The 20310-nt window shown below is 46.5% G+C and overlaps 1 protein-coding gene across 4 annotated transcripts in view; it reads right to left on the reverse strand.

Annotated features, from left to right (window-relative positions):
* Positions 1–2168: 2168 nt before the first annotated feature.
* Positions 2169–20310, reverse strand: part of LOC143114123 (nuclear receptor coactivator 3-like) — a 68872-nt gene continuing 50730 nt past the window's right edge. For all 4 annotated transcript variants that reach the window (XM_076275591.1, XM_076275592.1, XM_076275593.1 and 1 more), the window contains 17 exons: positions 19100–19291; positions 18500–18586; positions 15584–15724; positions 15208–15355; positions 14273–14865; positions 12658–13856; positions 11466–11583; positions 10965–11183; positions 10430–10663; positions 9679–9784; positions 8990–9158; positions 7963–8313; positions 7365–7466; positions 6689–6935; positions 5658–5838; positions 5210–5381; positions 2169–4594 (listed from right to left, as the gene is read on the reverse strand). In XM_076275591.1, coding sequence (XP_076131706.1) covers positions 4583–4594; positions 5210–5381; positions 5658–5838; positions 6689–6935; positions 7365–7466; positions 7963–8313; positions 8990–9158; positions 9679–9784; positions 10430–10663; positions 10965–11183; positions 11466–11583; positions 12658–13856; positions 14273–14865; positions 15208–15355; positions 15584–15724; positions 18500–18586; positions 19100–19291 — 4271 coding nt within the window. In that variant the 3' untranslated portion in view covers positions 2169–4582. The remainder of the gene's footprint in view (positions 4595–5209; positions 5382–5657; positions 5839–6688; positions 6936–7364; positions 7467–7962; positions 8314–8989; positions 9159–9678; positions 9785–10429; positions 10664–10964; positions 11184–11465; positions 11584–12657; positions 13857–14272; positions 14866–15207; positions 15356–15583; positions 15725–18499; positions 18587–19099; positions 19292–20310) is intronic.

A 20310-nucleotide genomic window follows, 5' to 3' on the forward strand; every position in this document is an offset into this window, starting at 1 on the left:
GGTCAATTGCATGGCTATAGATGGATGCACCAGAAGTGCTGGATGGCTGGCATAATTACGGACCGAGAAACTGTCCGTCTGTTGTTAAGACTAATGGATGGTGGTGGCGTAGATTTGCGAGCAAGACACCGCTTGAGACGCCGTGTGTATGTCAGTTGTGGGCCGAATTATGTGTGGCAACTCCGAAGTCTGGAGTTGCTGATGGATGAACTCTGCAACTTCAGCAACATCAGTTTTATTGCGCCGACGCCAGAGGTGCTTTCTTTGCACTTTTCTCTGTACAATAATGAGATATAATAGATCAGAATTTTTTTTATGTGGCGCAAACGGGCTTCCATACAAACGGGCTTCTATAGAAGTGCAATCCCAGACAAAGTTTAAATCGTGTTAATTCCACTGTTGCCATCGATATTCAGGCTGTCTTCCTCAGTCATCTCCATGGTCAATCTGAAACAACACAAAATAAACATCAGCCATTTATTCCTTTTTGAAAATAGGCTAAGTCACAATTTCACTCGTTTTTTTATCATCAGTGATCCTGTTAGCGTTATCACTGTTTTCCCAAAATAGTTATTGTGATGGCTGTTTTGCTCAAGCTAAGCTAGTATATTGCTGGAAAATAATATAACCTTACAGTAAAGTTAGGGTAAAATGGGGTAAAACGCCCCTTGGGGGAAAATGCCCCCCCCCTCCTATATTTCACAAACTAATCACTAAATGAAGTAAAATGTTGTTGTTATAATTTCTATGCACTATGTTGACAATGGTGATGTACAAGTACCCACCATAAAATGGATGCATGTTCTGTACTTCAAGAAAACTAAAGAAAAATGGATTTTTAGGCAAGTGTTCTAATTTTCAGCAGTCACTAAAGCAAAGTTGGCTATTGTCAATATATTGATGAAATATAGTAGCTTGCAATCAATTTATTGATTATATTTTATTGCTCCACAATAGATTTTGTTTACTTTAGTTGATTACATTTGGTTTTTCTATTAATGCATGAAGGGCATTGCTTTGACAGGGTGGGGGCGTTTTACCCCACCGCTGGGGCAAAACGCCCCTTTTGCACAATTTTTGTTGTTAAAATACTAATTTACTGTTAACTGTGGACAATTTTCATATTTGGTTTATCACGGTCACTCAAAACTAGGATAGCAAATCTACACATATTTAGCTTTTTGTTACACAGTTATATCACATATTCCTTAAGGGGGGCGTTTTCCCCCACCCTACCTTATCAATCGCTCGGCTGCTTGTTGTCTCTGAATAAACCAACAGAGATAAAAAGTAGATAGCCTACCTTGAAAAGTTGGGCTGCGTCCTAGTCCAACCGCAGGCTGGCAAATCATGTCAAAAGATTGATAGTGAGCAAACCAAAGATCCTTGATTAACGTTACTGCTTGGACTACTTCATGCGTGGCAAGAATATGGGGTTGTCTGTTACTGCACTGTTAGATCTGACACAAACAACAATTGACTACTTTTACTACTGCTAGGTAATAATAAAAATAATTAAACGAGCATATGATCAATATTGAGCCAACTATATCTTCTTTTCCAGCCTTACTGTAGAAATGAAGTGGCCATGGGAACATAGTGCACCCCCATGGTTTCTAAATTTGTGCCATTCCAAAATACCTTTTTTTTTTCTTTAGCAGCCAGTTGACAATGAAGTAGGAAAAGGACAGTCAATTTAGCAGAATCAGCACCTTAATTAATGTCATTACCACCTGGGTCTGCTGTGAAAAATGGTCCTTTGGCTCATATCTGTAATCCAGGTTTGGGACAAATCAGTGTTTTGTATTTTAAACGCATCTCCTGACTTCCAGTTGAGTTGCGGAAATCGGACCTGGGACAAATCTGTAAACCGGTGATAAAACAGCATTGCTAGCAGAGCTGAAACCTCTATCAGGAGCAGATCTGGCCCACAGTCAGATAGCGTATGTCCGCTACAGGCAGATCTAAAGGCTTTTATGCGGATACGGCCCAAAGGAAATTGCTATCTGGGTTGGCCACCACATTCATCAAATGCCTTGATATGCTTTGTATGTCTAATGCATATAAAAAACACCATAATTCTAATCCCAAAACAGAGTTAAAGCATCAAAATCCCAAACATTTTAAAACAGAGGAACATACCAAAGAACACACAGATTGGCAGCTGGTAATGTTTAAATAGAAATTTGTATTTACATCAATATTAACATCGAAGAACAAGAAATAAACGCAACAGTAATTTACATCCTCAAAGTAGAAATATGTTTTCCACATATTTTTTTCTGGTCTTTATCTTACTCTTCAAATCAATTAATGATCAACCATATCAATCCATTCTCGGTTATTGATTATTTTTTTTCAAACAAGGACTGTAGGGGACAACAAATGTTCTTCTACTTTCTTGAATATACAGTATTCACTTTGAAATAAAAACATCAGACCATTTTGAATTCTAAGCAGTCATTTCAATGAAATACCTCTGTAAAAATCAAACCAGTTTTCTTAAAATTACAATCCAGCTCAGCTTCTCCACAATAATTAGAACCCTTTTGACCAACGCATAACAGATAACCAATATTTAAATCGACAAACCTTAAAGAGAGCCAGGGGAAATCCACATCATAAAAGGCTTAATCTCCTCTGTTCAAGACAGGAGCACATTATTTGAGTGAAAAAAGAAAATCTTAAAAAAAAACAAGTCTTTATGGGCCTTTTTCACACCAGTCAATCTCAACATTTAGACATTGATTCCAAAAACTACTTATGCAGTTGAAAATACAACAGAAAATCTCTTTGGATTTTGCCTTTTGTCTGTGTTCGTAGGTTCCTCAAAAATATTTTCAAACAAGTATGAAGGCAAGAAATTAAATATAAATTCAGGGGAAAAAAAGAGAGAAAATAGTCACCCTCAAATGTCCCAACAGACCTGGAGACCAAAAAAATGAAACCTATTCATTCAAGGCAATACGATTTTTTCATCCATTGCTTCCTATATCAGATCACATCAGACAAAATAAAAATCAAATAACAAAACTAATAAGTTACTGAGGATACAAGTTCGGAATGGTGTGATTCCTCAGACAGTCCTGGGATCTGAGGTCCTTCAAAATATTTATTTTGGATTTCCCTCCTCAAGCCCCACTACTATCCCCCAGCAGAAACCTCTACTTGCTAGTCAACCTCCAGCCTAATGGCAAACTCAATGCTGGTACTCACTGTACTTAAGTACTCATTGTGTCCTCCATCAATATAGATTTATATAGATTTTGTAAATATCATTCAATGTTTAAAAAGAGATTCTTTGATTCAGCGTTTACACTATACTGCCATTTGAAACTGCACTATTTTCAGAAACTGTTGTTGGATGATTAAAAAAAATGATTTATTGAAACATCAGAAATAAAAAGTGCCTTCTGAAGGGATACAAAGGTGGCTTTTTGAAGTTGTAGTTTACAGAGTTGAAGTTGAAAAAATGCCTTTCTGATTTTAAAACAGCCGTCCACTTTCTCCATGTTTTGACATATTGACAATGAAAGCTGTATTGACCTACAACACGGAATAAGAGACCAAAAAAATCATACTTTTAAATATCAAGACTTACAGTCTGTGCAAAAACAGTATGTGACCTACAAAAGCAGATATAGTACATTTTAAGACTATTTACAATTTGTATTCACAGACGAGAGGGAAAAACTCCAATCCTGACATCACATCTAATACTGCAGTACCTTTGAGTAGATGAAGCTCAACATAATGCTTTGTTGAAAACAAAAGCCAAGGGGGAAGATTATTGCTTACATCTGCATAACTAGACAAACTCTGTGCTTTCTGCATTTCCATCTTTTCCTGTCCCCTTCCCCCAAATCAAAACAGACATCCTCATTACCGAGAGGGAAAACTACACCCCTTTAGAAAAAAAAACAAAAAAAAAAAACAACTCTGATTCATTCTCCAATAAGGCTAAAAATGACAGAGAAATATTGCAACAATCCTTTTTGCCATGAGCCAGCTTTTTTTCCCTGTAAAGTGCAATCAACGCCAAATTATTTTCTCTCTGTGTAGTGCCTTCACCCAGCACCAAAAAAACAGGGTGTGCCTTCACAAAACCCCGAGCTGGTCACACACACAGCAAAATATTTATACATTCTAAAATGAATGAGGAGGCTACTTTCTCCTCTGGGTCATTTCGTATATGGGGGCTGTTTCAGTTAAAACGTGTCCTGCTCATATTGTTTGGTCCAGCAGGAACGGCGGCTCTGTGACTCCTCCATACGCTAAGAAACATTGTCAAGAGACTGAAGACCCCACAACACTAGAGATAGCTTCTGAAGACTGATGGCAATACATCTGTATGTATGTGTTTTTATATATACAGCTGCATTTCAGTCTCTGCTGTGTGAAAGTCACAGTGTCTAAGATTTACAAACAGGTGTGTGTGTGTGTGTGTGTGTGTGTGTGTTATCTGGCCATATGTTTCCAGATGAGGGACCCGGTAGATAGTCATGTAGGCCTGCAAGCACCAGAGTCTCTCATATATTGGGGTTCACAGTGTCTCCATTCCTGCACAGCACGTGTGAATGTCTCAGCAATATTTCTGTGGAAGGAACGGCAGAAGCACAGAGAAACAGTGAGTGTGTGAGAGTAAGTCTGAAAAGCTTAAACCCCATAACTGATTCATTAACTGAAACATTCCTCACTTTGTCCAACGTGTTCAGTTTATTGCACACTATATACGCTAGACGGGACACTCCATTTACAGTTTTTATCGGATCCACTCCAAGTGTAGTTCCTATTTCTATATATTCAACAGTGTGACAAATCTGCACAACTGAACTGGCAATAGCAACTGATACTGTGGCTACACTGCCAATGCTAAATGCTAAATGGATGGTAAATGGACTGCATTTATATAGCGCTTTATTCGGCTCCTGCGAGCATCCAATGCGTTTTACATGGTCATGCCTCACATTCACCCATTCACATACTGATGGCGGAAGCTGCCATGCAAGATGCCAACCTGCTCATCAGGAGCACTGGGGTTAAGTGTGTTGCTCAAGGACACTTGGACAGGGTCAGGAGGAGTTGGACTCCAACCAGCAACCTTCCAGTTGCTGGATGACTCCTCTACCTCCTGAGCCACAGCCACTGCTACACACACCATCACCACTACCACCACTGATGGCACCACCAGCACCACACACATCCTCACCTGATCTGGGCCCATGGGCATCCGGCTCATCATCATTGGGTTCATGTTCATCTGGCCGGGCATCTGGCCCATGTGCCCTCCGCCGCCATTAGCGCCCATGCCCCCGTTCATCATCATGCCGCCGTACTGCCCCCCGCTGCCCTGCTGCCCAAACTGCTGCTGTCCGTACGACCTGGAGAGGAAGAGAGGAGGCAGAGGCCAGAGTCAGGCTGGAATGACCACTACACACAGCCATTCAAATTCAAATTCATGCTCTAACTACATAAAGCATTATATTGTGGTAAACAAAACCACCTGCATGATTGCCTCTCAACATGCATCCGGACATCCCTTAACCTTTAGGGAGGACCCCAATTTAACTTTCAATATTTAGACGAAATCACTTTTATGAAAAGGGCAGTTAAGGAGGCGGAAGGAACTCTACTACAAATATGAAGTGCTAGCTCACCCATTGCGACCCATGCCTCCCTGGGCCCAGGCTTTCATGTCGGCCGTCTGGTACATGGGGCCTCCCTGTGGATGCTGTTGCATCATAGGACTCTGTGGAGGTCCGAGGCGGCCTGACATCATGGCATTGGGGGGACTAGAACCAGACGGTGCAAATGAGGGCTCACCCTGCTGGCCCATACCTGGAAGACAAAATAAACATTCACTTTTGAGCTCAATTTCTTCCATCAGATGAAAATAAGATGGAACATTCAATCTTATATTCTCTACAGGTAAGGTTTTAAGGTTCCATTTAAACAGATTGATGAAGAAAATGTACACCTGATGTCGTTTTTGGCTTCCTTTAGGTACACGAATAGTCACATTCTCTCCAAACCCCTACAATTACATTTGCAAACCAGGAGGTGGCAGCACCATTCCCTACAAGTTGACTTCCAACTCCAACTCAAACGCCACAGCATCAACTCTGAATCCTGAGAGATATGACTCATCTCTCCGAGTGCTCTGCTGTATATTGTGTTGGTTAAACCGTAGCACTTTCTTTTCAAGGACGCCCCAAGGAATCTAAACCCTGAAGGCTACTCCGCTTCACTCATTGAACACACAAGCACTTATCCACTTGACTTAACAGATGATATCAGCTCGCTTCCCCCCTGAGAATATTTCAGGTGTGTGGGACAGAGGAGAGACCTGCTGACCTTCCAAACTCACAAGACTGTAATCAAAGGCTGCTGTATAGCTGCTAGTCCAACTTAAAGGATATGAGAAGAGAATCAGTTGTCATTCGCGTGAATCTCTGTGAAATTGTCTTCACAGGGATGTAGAAGAATGACTGACCTGCTTCTTAGTATTACTATTACTATTAGTAGTAGTACTAGTGAACAAACTTCCCTTACTCCTATCAGCCATACTTACACTGCTGTATAACTACATGCATAAAGCAATGGATGGCACAAGGTTGTAACTTTATAGATTGTATTTATAAAATAGAGAGGATTGAGACAGAGAAATAACCCTGAGGCTGTTACTTACCATAATTCCCTCCGTAACCAAACTGCTGTTGTGCGGCCTGGCCCATAGGGGGTCCGCCCATGGGTGCGTCCATGCCCGTGGGAGCAGTGACGTTGGGTGGCGGGCTGAAGCCTCCGGCGGCGGCAGCGGCTGCGGCCGCCTGCTGCTGCTGCTGCTGCTGCATGAGCATCATCATCCTCTGCCTGCGCATCTGCAGCGTCATCATCTCCCGGCTGCGCTGGGCCAGCATCTGAGCGTTCAGGAAGCCCTGCCGACACACGGGGGGCAGGAGGAGAGGAGAGAGGGAGGAGAAGAGGGAAAGGAGACAAAAGGAAGATGGGAGGAAAAGAAGAGAAGGAGTAGGAAGGGAGGAGGGAGAAGAGAAGGAATGAGAAGAAGTAAAGGAGAGAAGGAGAAGAGGGATAACAGAGTGAGAGTAAAGAAGCAGAGAAGAAGATGAGGAAGAGCTCAGGTGAAGGGTGAAGATTAAGGTGGGGAACAAGAGAGAAAATAGGTTCCTTTTAAAACACATATTCCTCAATGCGCCAACTATCATGCAGATGTTCTTGACACAAACACTTATAAATTGCTTGCCACCACTACTGCACTGTGTATCAGTCTAAACAGTGACACACACAATCACTGGACTCTATATGGTCAAGTAGGCGCAAAAGTGAGATGAAGTGGTGGGGTGTACCTGGCTGCCCATGCCAGGCTGCATGCCAGGCCTCATGCCTGGGTTGCCTCCACCAGGGTTCTCCATCTTCATGCCCATGCCCTGTCGAGTCTGGTTCATAAACTATGGTGAGAGAACAGACAGAAGAGAGTAGGTCAGACGTGTAATGATCACTCTATAAACTAGGAGCCGTGTCTCTACTACACTACACAATCATAACAGATCAGCATCACTACTGGTGCCGGTGTTAACATCTGCTACTAAAGTGTAGTAATAATAGTATACTATATGTAACGGATGCCAGCTAGCATAGCTGTGTGTGTGGAACGTTAGTAAACCTCACTCCCCGACCCCTCAAGAGCAGTGCTGGCATGAAAGCTAGCAGCCTGGGCTTTTAGCTTGATTGTCAGCACGCACAACTCCCATTTTGAGGTGCTGCTGTTTCGCGGGTTCAAGTCCAGGCGTGTACAGGACTGAATCGCGCAGGTTCAACACAATGCAGGTTACACTCGTGAAGGGTTGTTTTTTCACTATAGTTAAGTATAGTGGGGTATGCACATGCATTTGCAAACGTGTGTACATTTGTTGGTACAGTATGTGTGTGTGTGTAGGTAATCACCTGCTGGCCCTGTAGTCTCTGCTGTAGCTGCAGCCTCATGGGTTTGGTGGCGCTCATCATCCGTGGTCTCATCATGTTGGCGCGGGGGTGTCCCATGCCCCCCATGGGCCCCATGCCCGCCATGCCGCCCCCCATGCCAGGGAAGCTGCCCTGCTGGCCCATTTGATTCATCATGGGCCCGTATCCGCCCGGCGGAGGCTGGCCCTGCATGGGGGTGCCGCCGTACCCCGCGGGCATGCCGCCCATGGAAGGGGGGCCGGGGTAGCCCTGGCCATACATGGGCTTCTGGTCCATTACCATAGAAGGGTCCTGGCCTGGGAAAGGCTCGGATGGAGCCTCCGGTCCCTGACTCTGTTCGAATGAGAGAGTGATAGACAAAAAAAAATTAGAGACAGACACAAAGAGACTACGAGAAACTTTTCTGGCAATTCACGGAGACTACATTCTGATGTATAACACCAGAACATGGTCCTGGAAACATTAATAACATAACAGACAATTAGTTAAAAACCTTGTTTCCTTCTGAAATGAGTCCCAGCTTTGTTCTGTGTCCTCTGTGATTAACTGAGCATGCAGCCTCTTTGGATCTCAGTGTCTGTTTTCCCTCATCTCTCCAAGTGTTTATGAGTTCTGTCATTTAGTTCTCCAAAGAGGATATAATTGGTAGGGCTGTTTAATGTTAAACTCAGGCTCAGTCTGAGAAAGTCCGAGTGAGTGTGTATTGTGTGCGAGCATTTTTCCATGTATATTCATGTATATTTAGTTTCTATCTGCTTGTCTAAACATGAAAACATATATTTCTATATGCTTGAGTTTGCATTGACATGTTTGATTGTATGTCTGTGTGTGTGAGTGTGTATGGGTGTGTGTGTATTTTTCTATGCACGTATCTTATTTAGTTTTCGTTCTGCTTGTGTGTACAGTATGAGTGTAACATGAGTGTCCATATGCTAGAGTTTATATTGACATGTTTGAATGACTGTACTGTGTGTGTGTGTGTGTGTGTGTGTGTGTGTGTGTGTCTAACCTGACTGATGAGGTCAGGGATGCCCAGGGCGCGGTCAATCTCCTCCAGGGCGATGACGTCGGTGTTGAGCAGCGAGTCCAGCTGGTCCAGCAGAGCCCGCTCGTCACTCTGACCCTCACTAGTGGACGGAGGGACCAGCAGCTCATCCAGACTGCTCCCAAATTGACGCCTAAACCACGCACGCACACAGATAGGATATCAGTTATCAATTCAAGTGATTAATAAGTACAGCAGTACAACAGAGAAATACCTAGACACATATAGACAGATGCACGCACACACACACACACACACACACACACACAGGAGGAGACAAAAACACTCACACAGACAAGCACACAGACAGGCAAACAAAAAGGCAGACACACAGATAGACACACACACACACACACACACACACACACACACACACACACACACACACACACACACAGTGTTCCCAAATAGCCATGGCACATTCACACCACGATGAGAGAAAACACAGATGGCCACTATACTGCCAGCTAAATCTACACGTAGAGTGGGGAGCAGAAGCTAGCAGCAGGGGGCGTGATTGAAGGATTACACACTCAATCAACAGACAGACACACACACACACACAAACACACATAGGCTGCTTCTTCCTCTTCCCCCTGAGGGCTTCTTGCTTAATAAGGTGACCCAGTTCAGCACAGTGCTTGTGCAATTACCTGTTGTTGTCCATTCCCATCATATTGTCTGACCAGGAGGGTGATTGGCTGGGTGGACACTGCGGATTGAACTGATGATTCATCCCCATACTCATTTCATTGGAACCTGTCGACAGACAGAGCAAAGATGTTTATATGGCTTCTTATGAGTTATTTCAACAAAAACATCACAAAATGCTGTAACTGCTGCCACTTTTTAGCTGTATATTTAGATGCATGAATACCTTGCACTGCTCACACACACACACACGGACATAACCATTACTCATAGCCATTTCTAGCTCCACTTCATCACTGTAAGACACCAATTAGCATTTAACACTCTGGATATAGTTAATCTTTTAGATTCGTGGGAATCACTACCATAATCTGTTATCATCACACAATCAATACAGAAACCATTACGCTCGCCCGCTCCCCCGCTCAATTCCCAAACCAACACGATCACATGAATGCGCTTAAGCTTCATTTATGCTTCTGCGTAGAATCAACAGCGTAGCCCCGCAGAGCCCTCTGTGTCGCCGTGTACTTCCTCTGAGGCCTACGCTGTCGCCTGACTTTTACCTCCAAAAAACTGTAACTTCGCGTTGAGGCGACACAGACCGCAAGGGCTGTGATTGGTCAACTTGCCTTGTGTGTTTATGGCGGTGTGCTCCAGCGGTCTACTGTGGCTAGTAGCAACATGCTAGTTCGCTTCTGCAGATATACTCTGACCCCCCCCCCCCACACACACACACACAAAAATACACACCCATATCCATGAGCTGTTGCTGTAGCATGGATCTGGTGCCAGGCACGCTGTTGGATCGGCTGACCATGGGGCCCCCCATCATAGCCTTGGGGTTGTATTCCATGCCTGGGGGGCGCACCATGGAGGGGGGGCCGCCGGCCGAGCCCACAGGGCTGGCACTCGAGTGGGGCATCCAGTCCCCAGACCCCCCCATGGGGGAGTTCTGTGGAACTGACATGCCGCGGTTCATCATTCCTGGAGGGACAACACAAAACGCAGACGCACCCACGTTACTCGTAGGGGAACACCTGCTGGACAATGATCAAAGATTTTAGAGCATAGCGCTCTAGAATCTTTGAATGGACAGGGAAGAAGGGAAGGTGAATGGAGGAAGAGAGAGGTTGTAGGAGAGCAAAGCAACAGAGAGGGCATGGCCATAGAGAGGGAATGAAGGAGAGGGAATGAAGGAGAGAGAGAGAGAGAGAGAGAGAGAGAGAGAGAGAGAGAGAGAGAGAGAGAGAGAGAATGGGGTAAAGAAATAACTAAATCAGTTTACTTGTTCCAACGCCTCGCGGACACACACCCATGTTCCCGGGGAAGTCTCCGGGCGTCCCCATCATACGCTGCCCGTCCAGGCTCTCCTGCTTGATGGGCATGGGGCAGGGGGCACTCCGTCTTCCCGCCGCTCCCCCGGCGCCCACCAACTTCCCGTCCACAGACATGGCTCTCTGGAAGGGTGCTCTGCCACCTGGCCCGAGTGCTGGGCTCCTAACGCCTGACACATGAAGCAGAACAGTTAGAAACGTGAACTCCATGCACAGTACTTTTCCAGGGGAACTTTGAGTAAGTGAGAAGAAAATAAAGTAATGAAGCATAGTACATAAATAAAGTACATACTACTTTAGGGCTACAATGTGTTGTTCAAAGTTGTTCAAAAAGTTTAATCTAGATCAGAATGAGAATGATCAGAAAGAATGAATGTATCCATGGATTAGAAGAGAGGTCCATGTGTAACAGCCTTGTCAGTGATCCGTGTGTACTTAAGAGGGCATGTTACCTTGTGCACCATCGTCAGGAAACCCTTGTGGCTTGTTTCCTCCATCACCGGCTACTCCTCCCATGCCCTGATCTGGGTGGAACTCCCCGGAGTTCTTCAATCCCAGGAAAGAATCCAGCTGAAGCACACACACAGATACACAAAAACAATGAATAAAGACATAGAAGTCCTAACCTACAACTAGCCGCCCTTTGTCACCAATTACACTGGTGTTGCTGAAAATGGTATATAATAAATTCCAATGACTGTATATATAGAGATGGACATCGTAGCTCCATTCAGTTATGCAATGTGCTGTCCATTCAAATATACGGTCATTGACATATTTAAATCCAATAATAATTTCCAATTCACCTGCTTGTATCCCATTCTACATTACAGCTGATTCTGAGGCAATTCTATATGTCTATGGCACCGCTGTATTCTAATATTTTATAACATTTCCTCAATTTCCATATTTTATGTCAGAGAATCAATGTTCTCCGATTGCAGCCCTCTCCAGAGCTGTGATTAGTGCCAGTAATTCTGCTTGGCTGGGAGGCAGCTGGGGTACCGTCAGCACCTCATGGCTCTCAAATGAGTCTGCAGCTGCTTTAATCAGCGCTCACCTGGTGGGAGCTCGAGCCAGGTTGGAACAAAGTAATTTCACACCGCAGCGCAAAGCCTACCTGAGAGAGAACTGTGGCCAGTTTCATTTCTTAAATAGAAATCATCAGCAGCAGCTGCTGTGACGAGTAACCATAGAAACAGTCCGCATTGGTGAAATGTTGCCAAATTACGCCATCAACGCACTCAGAGGCCAAGCACCTGTAAGCGGATATGCCGCCCCTCCTCAGTGTTTCAGCGCTGGTCATTAATGTTACCACGCTGTCCTCTCTACTAGTCACAGGAAGTAAACAACAAACCTACACCTCAATTTATCAATGAATAAGACATCATTGTCAAAGGGATCTTTAACCCCTGGTGTTTGTGTGTGTTTCTGGGTTTTTTGTGTTTATGTGTGTGTATGTTTCTGGTGTTTGTGTGTACAGTATGTGTGTATGCTTCTGGTGCTTGTGTGTGTATGCTTCTGGTGTTTGTGTGTGTATGTGTGTATGTTTCTGGGGTTTGTGTGTGTGGTGTGTGTGTGTATATGTTTCTTGTGTTTCTGTGTGTATGTGTGTGTGTTTCTTGTGTGTGTGTGCCTCTTCACCTCGTCAGATGGTTCAGACTTGATCTTGCCCTCCATGCTCTCTGCTGCGGGGCCGGAGCCCAGGCCCTTCCCCTCCAGCTCCTCAGGCTTTGGCTTGACGTCAGCGGCCTCTTTGGCATCGTCCTTGTTGAGGAGGTAGTGGAGCAGCGCGTGGGTCTTCTCCTTCTTGGGGCTGTGCTGCTCCTGCTTTGACTCAGCCGCGCCGGCTCCCGGTCCTCCGGCCCCTGACAGAGGTGCCGTCCCCGACCCGGCCATGCCACCAGCAGCAATCCCGCTGAGGTCTCCTGCCGCTGCTGCTGCTGCCGCCGCCGCGGCCGCGGCGGCCTCATGCGGCGTGGGGATCTTGCCGGTGGCTTCGGCGGTGATCTTGGCCACCTCGTCGGGCGTGTTGCCGTTCTGCAGCAGCTTGTGCAGGATCTTGTGCTTCTCCTGCAGCGAGGCCGTGTAGTGGGACGAGCCCAGAGCCAGCGAGCCCGGTCCACCGCCGCCCGGCATCGCGGGGTTGGAGGAGGACGAGGAGACGCCTGTGGAGGAGGGACTGGTCATGCACCCGCCTGTCTCCTTGCCCTCAATGCCGGCCGGGTTGTTGGCATTGGGCCCCGATGGGGGTCCGGGGGGCCCCGGCGGCCCGCTTCCCACCCCGAGACCGAGCTCCTCCGTGGGAGAGGTGAGCAGCTGGAGCAGCTTCTTATGGCCCTTACTATCAGGCACTCTCCTAGGCACCTCTGTGGACGAGGCCCCCGTCTCTCCGCTCCCATCCGGCCCTGGCTCCTTGTTGTTCCCTCCGGCGGCTTGGCTGTCTGGTCGCTCGGACCCGCCGCTCTCGTTAGGGTGCGTGGGGTGGCCGTGGTGGTGGTGCAGGGGGTGGTGGTGGTCCCCTGGCCCTGACCCGAAGGCCGCCCCTGGGCTCTTGGAGTCACCGTGGCCTGGCGCAGCTGGAGGCTTGCAGGCCTGGCTGGACTGGGCTGCCGCGGCCGCGGCAGCAACGGCAGCAGAGGAGGAGGAAGAGGAGTGGATGCTGGGGGAGCTGTCGGGTTTGTGGGCAGGCGAGGCCGCGGTCAACGCTGAGGGCAGAGAGGCCCCCACGCCCTCGCTGATGGCCTGCAGCGCGTTCAGAGAGCTGCTGGAGAAGGACGTGGTGCCTCCACCTCCACCGAGGCCACCGCCTCCACTGCCTGGACCCATGGGGGAGTGCATACCTGAATGAGGAAACAAGAGGGCCATACTTGATCAAACTCATAAATATACCATTCACAATTATACAGGCCTATCATACAGTAGCTCACTGCTGCAGCATTCGGTTTTACATATGCCTTCTAAGCCCTGTCTATATTGTATAGGCTACATAACATATACTGAATACATCATTTAGTTTTATTCCCAATGTATAGCCACTGGTTGGACAAAATTGTTTTGCTGTAAACAGTTTTACTAAATCAATTTAGTCAAATGACTAATGTATGTCATGCAAAACTTTTCTGGAAACAAATCTGTCAGCAAATCAAAGCTGAAATTCATTTAGGACACCAGTCGTTTCATCTCTCCCTCCCTTCCTCCCTCTCTCCCTCTCCTCTTCTCATGCCAAACTGGGTTCCCATCATCCTGTCCTGCTTACCTCCCGGGGAGAACTGGCTGGCACCCATCTTGGGGCTGCCTTTGTTGCGCGGTGACATGAGCAGGCTCTGCTGCGGCCCGTTCATGCCGGGGCTGCCGGCGGGGCTGTTCATGCCGGCCAGGCCGTAGCCGCCACTGGCCTGGAATGGCGGCTGCTGATGGCCCTGCTGCATGCCGGGCCCAGGGTGACCCATCTGATTCATCTGGTTCATCTGATTCATGGGATTCATCTGATTCATTTGATTCATCTGATTCATCTGGTTCATTTGACTCATCTGATTCATCTGGTTCATTTGACTCATCTGATTCATCTGATTCATTTGGTTCATCTGCATCATCCTGTTGCCCATGCCCCCTCCAGGGCCTGCGTTGGCCCCGTACCCGCCGCCCATCTGCCCCATTTGCCCCATGTGACCCATGTGGCCTTGCTCGTTCATCCCATAGCCTCGGTTCATGCCCATGCCGCCCATCCCCATGCCCCCACCAGGCCCCATGTTCATCTGGGCGTTGGGGTTGGCATTGCCCATGCCCTGCTGCCTCATGCCCCCCTGCATCATGCCACCTGGCTGGCCCGGGCGACAGCCACCCTGTTCCCTGTGGAGAGAGAAAGAGCAGCAAGGGTCAGGTAGGGCTTGAAAGGATGAGGGGTGGGGGGTTATTGCCCCCTTAGGAAAATATTGGGACAAAAGCGTTCACATTCTAAAACTACCATTCCTTTTGGCTTAATGACCGCATTACATTGTTATTGTTATCAATCTGTCTGTGTTAGCAATTATGATGACATTAGACCATTCCCTTTAATTTTTGTAAAATATATTTTCTTAAACAGATCAGCCACTAGGGTCAGGCATGTATATGCAGGGAAGTGAGAGGTAGCTCCACCATCAGATTCTTAACAGGCAAAGCCATAGAGTGTGTTGAGTTCTGGGCCCATACCTCTGGAGGAGGTGTGTGGAGATGAAGCCTTGGGGCTCATTGGTGATGGGGTGGCGGAACATTTTGCTTTTGGTCTGAGCCGTGACTGGCGTGCCGTCGGAGAGGGAGAAGCGGTACAGGGGGGTCTCAGCGTGGCCCTGGAGGTAGGCTGGAGCAGGAGAGATGGGGAGGGGTAAAGGACATGAACACACAGAGAGTTACTACAAGTATAGCTTAACCTATAACATTGTGCTGTAACTTTGTATTTGTACATAAGTCTGACTCGCAATAATAACACACAACCTTGATATGTATTACTTGTCATTGCGCACTTTATAAATGCAGATAGGTGGCTCAAAATCCTGGGGAATGCCTATCTGCACAGAGCTGCACCTACCCTCGTGATAGTGGCGCTTATGGGACCAGGGCTGGCCGTCGCTGTGATGGATGAACATCTGGATGCATCTGCGCAGCAGGTCCTCCCAGCCTGGACGCATAGTGGCCCGCAGGGAGTTCTGGTCGATCTGGATCAGCTTCCCTGGTTTTGGGATACACAGGAGCAGAGAGAGAGAGAAGAAATAACAATTATGCATGATATACATGTAATACAACTTCTCTTATTATGACCGCCGCGCAGCGAAGCGGCGGTCATATAGGTTTAGTTTTTTCGCATGTCGAAATTTCCGTCAATGATTACCGGGACACTGAAAGACCGGGGTAGACGAAACTTGGTGGGCATGTAACCCCATATGGATAGCATGGAACCATCGTTTTCCGTTTTGATCTGTAGCCCCCCCGCTGGACTGCACCCCCCGAAAGGAGGGTAGGGCAGACACAGTTTTCTGTGAATATCTCGAGAACCGTAAGGTTTAGGAGGACCATTTTTTTGTTGTATGTTGATCTCAAGGGGCCATGTCAACCCATTCCATAACCACTCATTTCATGTATAGCGCCACCTAGTCAAACACAAAAAAGTAAAAATGAGTTGTTGTAATCGCAGGTATCTGTGACCTAACATAGTCAAAACTGCACGAAATTGGAAGTGTAGGATCATTATGACACCCTCTGAATGCACGCCAAGTTTCGTGGAATTCAGTTCATGGGGGGCCACACAATAAATTAATTTATGTTACTATACACCAACTGGCCTGTAGGTGGCCGGAGACAGTTTTCTGTGAATATCTCGAGAACCGTAGGGCCTAGGAGGTCCACCTTTTTTTTGTATGTTGGTCTTAAGGGGGCATGTCAACCCATCCCATTACCACTTATTTCATGTATAGCGCCACCTAGTTAAAAATTAAAAAGCAAAAAATTAGGTGTTTTCATCACAATATCTCTGGCTGACATGGTCAAAACTGCACGATATTGAAAGTGTAGGATCATTATGACACCCTCCGAATGCATGCCAAGTTTTGTGAACTTTCGTTCATGGGGGGCCTTACAATAAAATAATTTATATGTACATTTAGTGACCATACACCAGGGGTCGGCAATTACGTTTGGACCCGGGCCAATTTTTTTTCAGACAATGGCATCGCGGGCCATAGCTTTTGTAATGGGGGGGGGGGGGGGGGGGGGGGGTTATAGGCCTACTATTTAAATTATTAATTATTATATTATATTAAAATAAACATCATCTAACTTTTAAAATGCATTTAATTTAATTCCATTAAAAACGTTTATTTGCTTATGTGCGCTGTTTTTATGCCGCCTGCTGCATCTCCTGTCGTCTCTCATGAAACAGGCGACTTGCCTAGCAACTTGCCGTAACTAATGTGTAGGCTACAAATATTATTCTTTTGGATGACGTGTAAATGATTAGCTGAACATTGCTATATGCTAGTTATCAATGCAAAATGTCGTTGTCAAAAGCCTTGAAAAGAAAAATTGATTCAGAATGCAGGACCTACAAAGAAGAATGGAAGCAGAGGTATGTGTTGAGCCTGCCTGCATTTCTTAATGCCAAGCCTATTAATTTAACGAAACATAGGCTATTTTTGACCTTGCCCACTGGAAGAGGGAGACAGGACACTGTTGTTTTTTTTTTGCACAAGATTACGCGCACTCGCGTGCCAATACCGTTCCGACCTGTGCGTCATGGATAACTGCAAGGATGTTCCACCTGTTTTGTCACTTTAGTAGGACTATCATCTATACCTCAATACATGTTTTGAAATTGATGGGATTGCTGTAGGCCTTTTTTTCTTTTTAAAAACATGGGGTTAAAAAAAAAATTCATTCAACAGCAAATTAACGTCATCTCGCGGGCCAGATAGAATCAATGGCGGGCCAAAATTGGCCCGCGGGCCACTATTTGCCGACCCCTGCCATACACCAACAAGGATTCCCGGGACACTGAAAGACCGGGGTACACGAAACTTGGTGGGCATGTAACCCCACATGGATAGCATGGAACCGTCGTTTTTTTTTGTTTTGATCTGTAGCCCCCCCGCTGTACTGGACCCCCCGAAAGGAGGGTAGGGCAGACACAGTTTTCTGTGAATATCTTGAGAACCATAGGGCCTAGGATGACCAATTTTTTCTCTATGTTTGCCTCCAGGGGTCATGTTAACCCATTCCATGTGCACACATGTGCATAAACAGATACACACGCACACACATACATTCACAGTAATCATACGTATGACACATACTCACACAGTAGACATATGTACGCATGCATGCACAAACACACATACGCAGGCAAACACACAAGCACGCACGCACACACACACACACACACACATAAACATAAACGTGTACACGCACACATGCACACAGTTCAAGAATTTCTTCTTTTTTTCAAGAATTATGAACAGGCAAGATGGGGGTGGGGTTGTATAAAATGAATTTTACATGTGAAATCTATGAACTAATCATGTTTTGGTACTTGTTGTCTAGCAGATACCAGTGAGAATTGAGTGTGGCTAATGCAATTTAGTGAGACAGTTAAAATCATATAGGCCTTTCAGTGTGATTTATTTTTGTGGAAAAAATGTGCTGGACTGGGCGGCGGTCATATTTTGTACCGCTCTGCGGTACATCTAGTTTATAAGGGTTTTTTTGGCATCTTCTTGAGATTTCCTGGAAATGTTGCTCTGTCAAAATACGTCTTGTCTTGTCCCATATGTGTGCTGCTGAAATTATTAGGGAATATTGCCGAGCGGTCTACTATGCTGGCCTCTGATTGGCAGGCCCCTGAGGTGCTGTCTAGTATGGTGTGCTGTGGTTGGCTGATGCTGCGGTGTGCTCGTCTGTGCTGGGTTCTAAATGGCCACAGGGCTTGTGTGAGGGCGAGGTGTGGACGTCTCACCTGACAGCTCGTGCTTGGTGTTGAAGCTCTCGATCCTCTCCATGGCAGTCACGCGCCGGGCCACGCAGATCATACAGGACTGCAGGTCTGAGAAACACAGACACACACACACGCACAAAACAGTCAAAAACACACCGCCTGGTCAGGGAGAACACAGAAAACACCAACGGACACAAAAAAGGTGGTGGTGTTGCAACTGTGAATGTGTTTGGTGCCCCTAAGACAAACAAACAAATAAGGGTCCGCAGCAAATAAACAGGCTGCCATAACTGGGTGTTGAAAGCTACTGGAGGTGCTGGGGGAAGATTAAGACACACAGAGACCAGAATCTGGACATCAGGTCGGAGGGGCAGAGGTAGCGGACAGCAACATGTGAACCTGGCCTGTGAGCTCGAGGTGACAAGAGTGCAAAGTGTGAAAGTGCCTGTTTGTGAGTGTGTGTGTGTGTGTGTGTGTGTGTGTGTGTGTGTGTGTGTGTGTGTGTGTGTGTGTGTCTTCTGACTTTTCCCTCTTCATCACAGCCTTGGGTAATGTGAGGACAGTACATTCAACATGATATCTGAGTATTTATGTACAGTATGTGTGTGTGTGTGTGTGTACCTTCTCCCTCCTCCATCATGGCTTTGGGTTGTGTGAGGGCGAAGCACTGCATGATCTCGTAGCGCGGCGCTCCACCCGGCGTCTCCTCCGAGGGGCCATGTCCATGGGCGTGGCCAAACTTCACCAGCATGCGACAGTTGAACGTGTGGCTCTTCTGACGCGGCGCCTCATCGCCCCACGACACACCATTCACTACAACACCCACACACACCCACACCCACACCCACACCCACACCCACACCCACACCCACACCCACACCCACACCCACACCCACACCCACACACACACACACACACACACACACACACACACACACACACACACACAAACCATGAGTAAAAAGTACATGCCAAAAAAACATTACGATCTAATAACTGTAGTCTTTAAGCCAGAATACATGAGAAAACAAACTGCAGTTTGTGAAGGAATTCACAGTTTGTTTTTAGACACAAATAAAACAAATTTAGGTGGAAAATACTTCAGGTGCAGAGTCCAGTGTCTACAACAACCTCCACGTCAACATAAACAGAGTTCAGTCGACGTGGAAAATATTCCAGACATACAGAGCTCATACAGGATTTAAATACACAAGCATACTGGTACACTGGCACATACTGGCACATTTACATAATCGCATAAACTCATGCACAAGCAACCACATGCGCGCACACACACACACACACGCCCCTACACAAACACCGACACACAAGTTAAATATTCAAAATGCAACTGTGTGTATAGTTGTACACACAGTGGCACTACTATAAACACACACACACACACACACACACACAACACACACACAGAATGTGCCCTTGTCTGAGAGTTTCATGGCTCATCTTTGGGCTGTAACTGAGAGGTCTATAAAGAGAAACTGAACCAGCCATTACAGCTCCCCTACCCTCCCCCTCCACTGCCGCTAGCCCCACAGACAAACAGAAAGAAAAAGCAGCATCTCCTCCTCTTCTGATGGCCCAGTTAATGAGGCATAGGATTAATGCAGCCGACGACTCGATTTCCGATACCCTAGCACGCAGAGCGGGAGGAAGGGCAGAGGCCGCCGCAACGTTCCTATCCATTCTCATTAGGAACCTGGGACTCTTCCACACACACACACACACACACACACACACACACACACACACACACACACACACACACACACACACACACACACACACACACACACACACACACAACGGTGTCACCT

This window comes from Alosa pseudoharengus, unplaced genomic scaffold, assembly GCF_046254945.1.
Source record: "Alosa pseudoharengus isolate Yale_2024_CS ecotype anadromous, Long Island Sound unplaced genomic scaffold, YU_APseudo_1.1 YU_APseudo_1.1_scf_9, whole genome shotgun sequence".
In the NCBI taxonomy this organism is placed as follows: Eukaryota; Metazoa; Chordata; class Actinopteri; order Clupeiformes; family Clupeidae; genus Alosa; species Alosa pseudoharengus.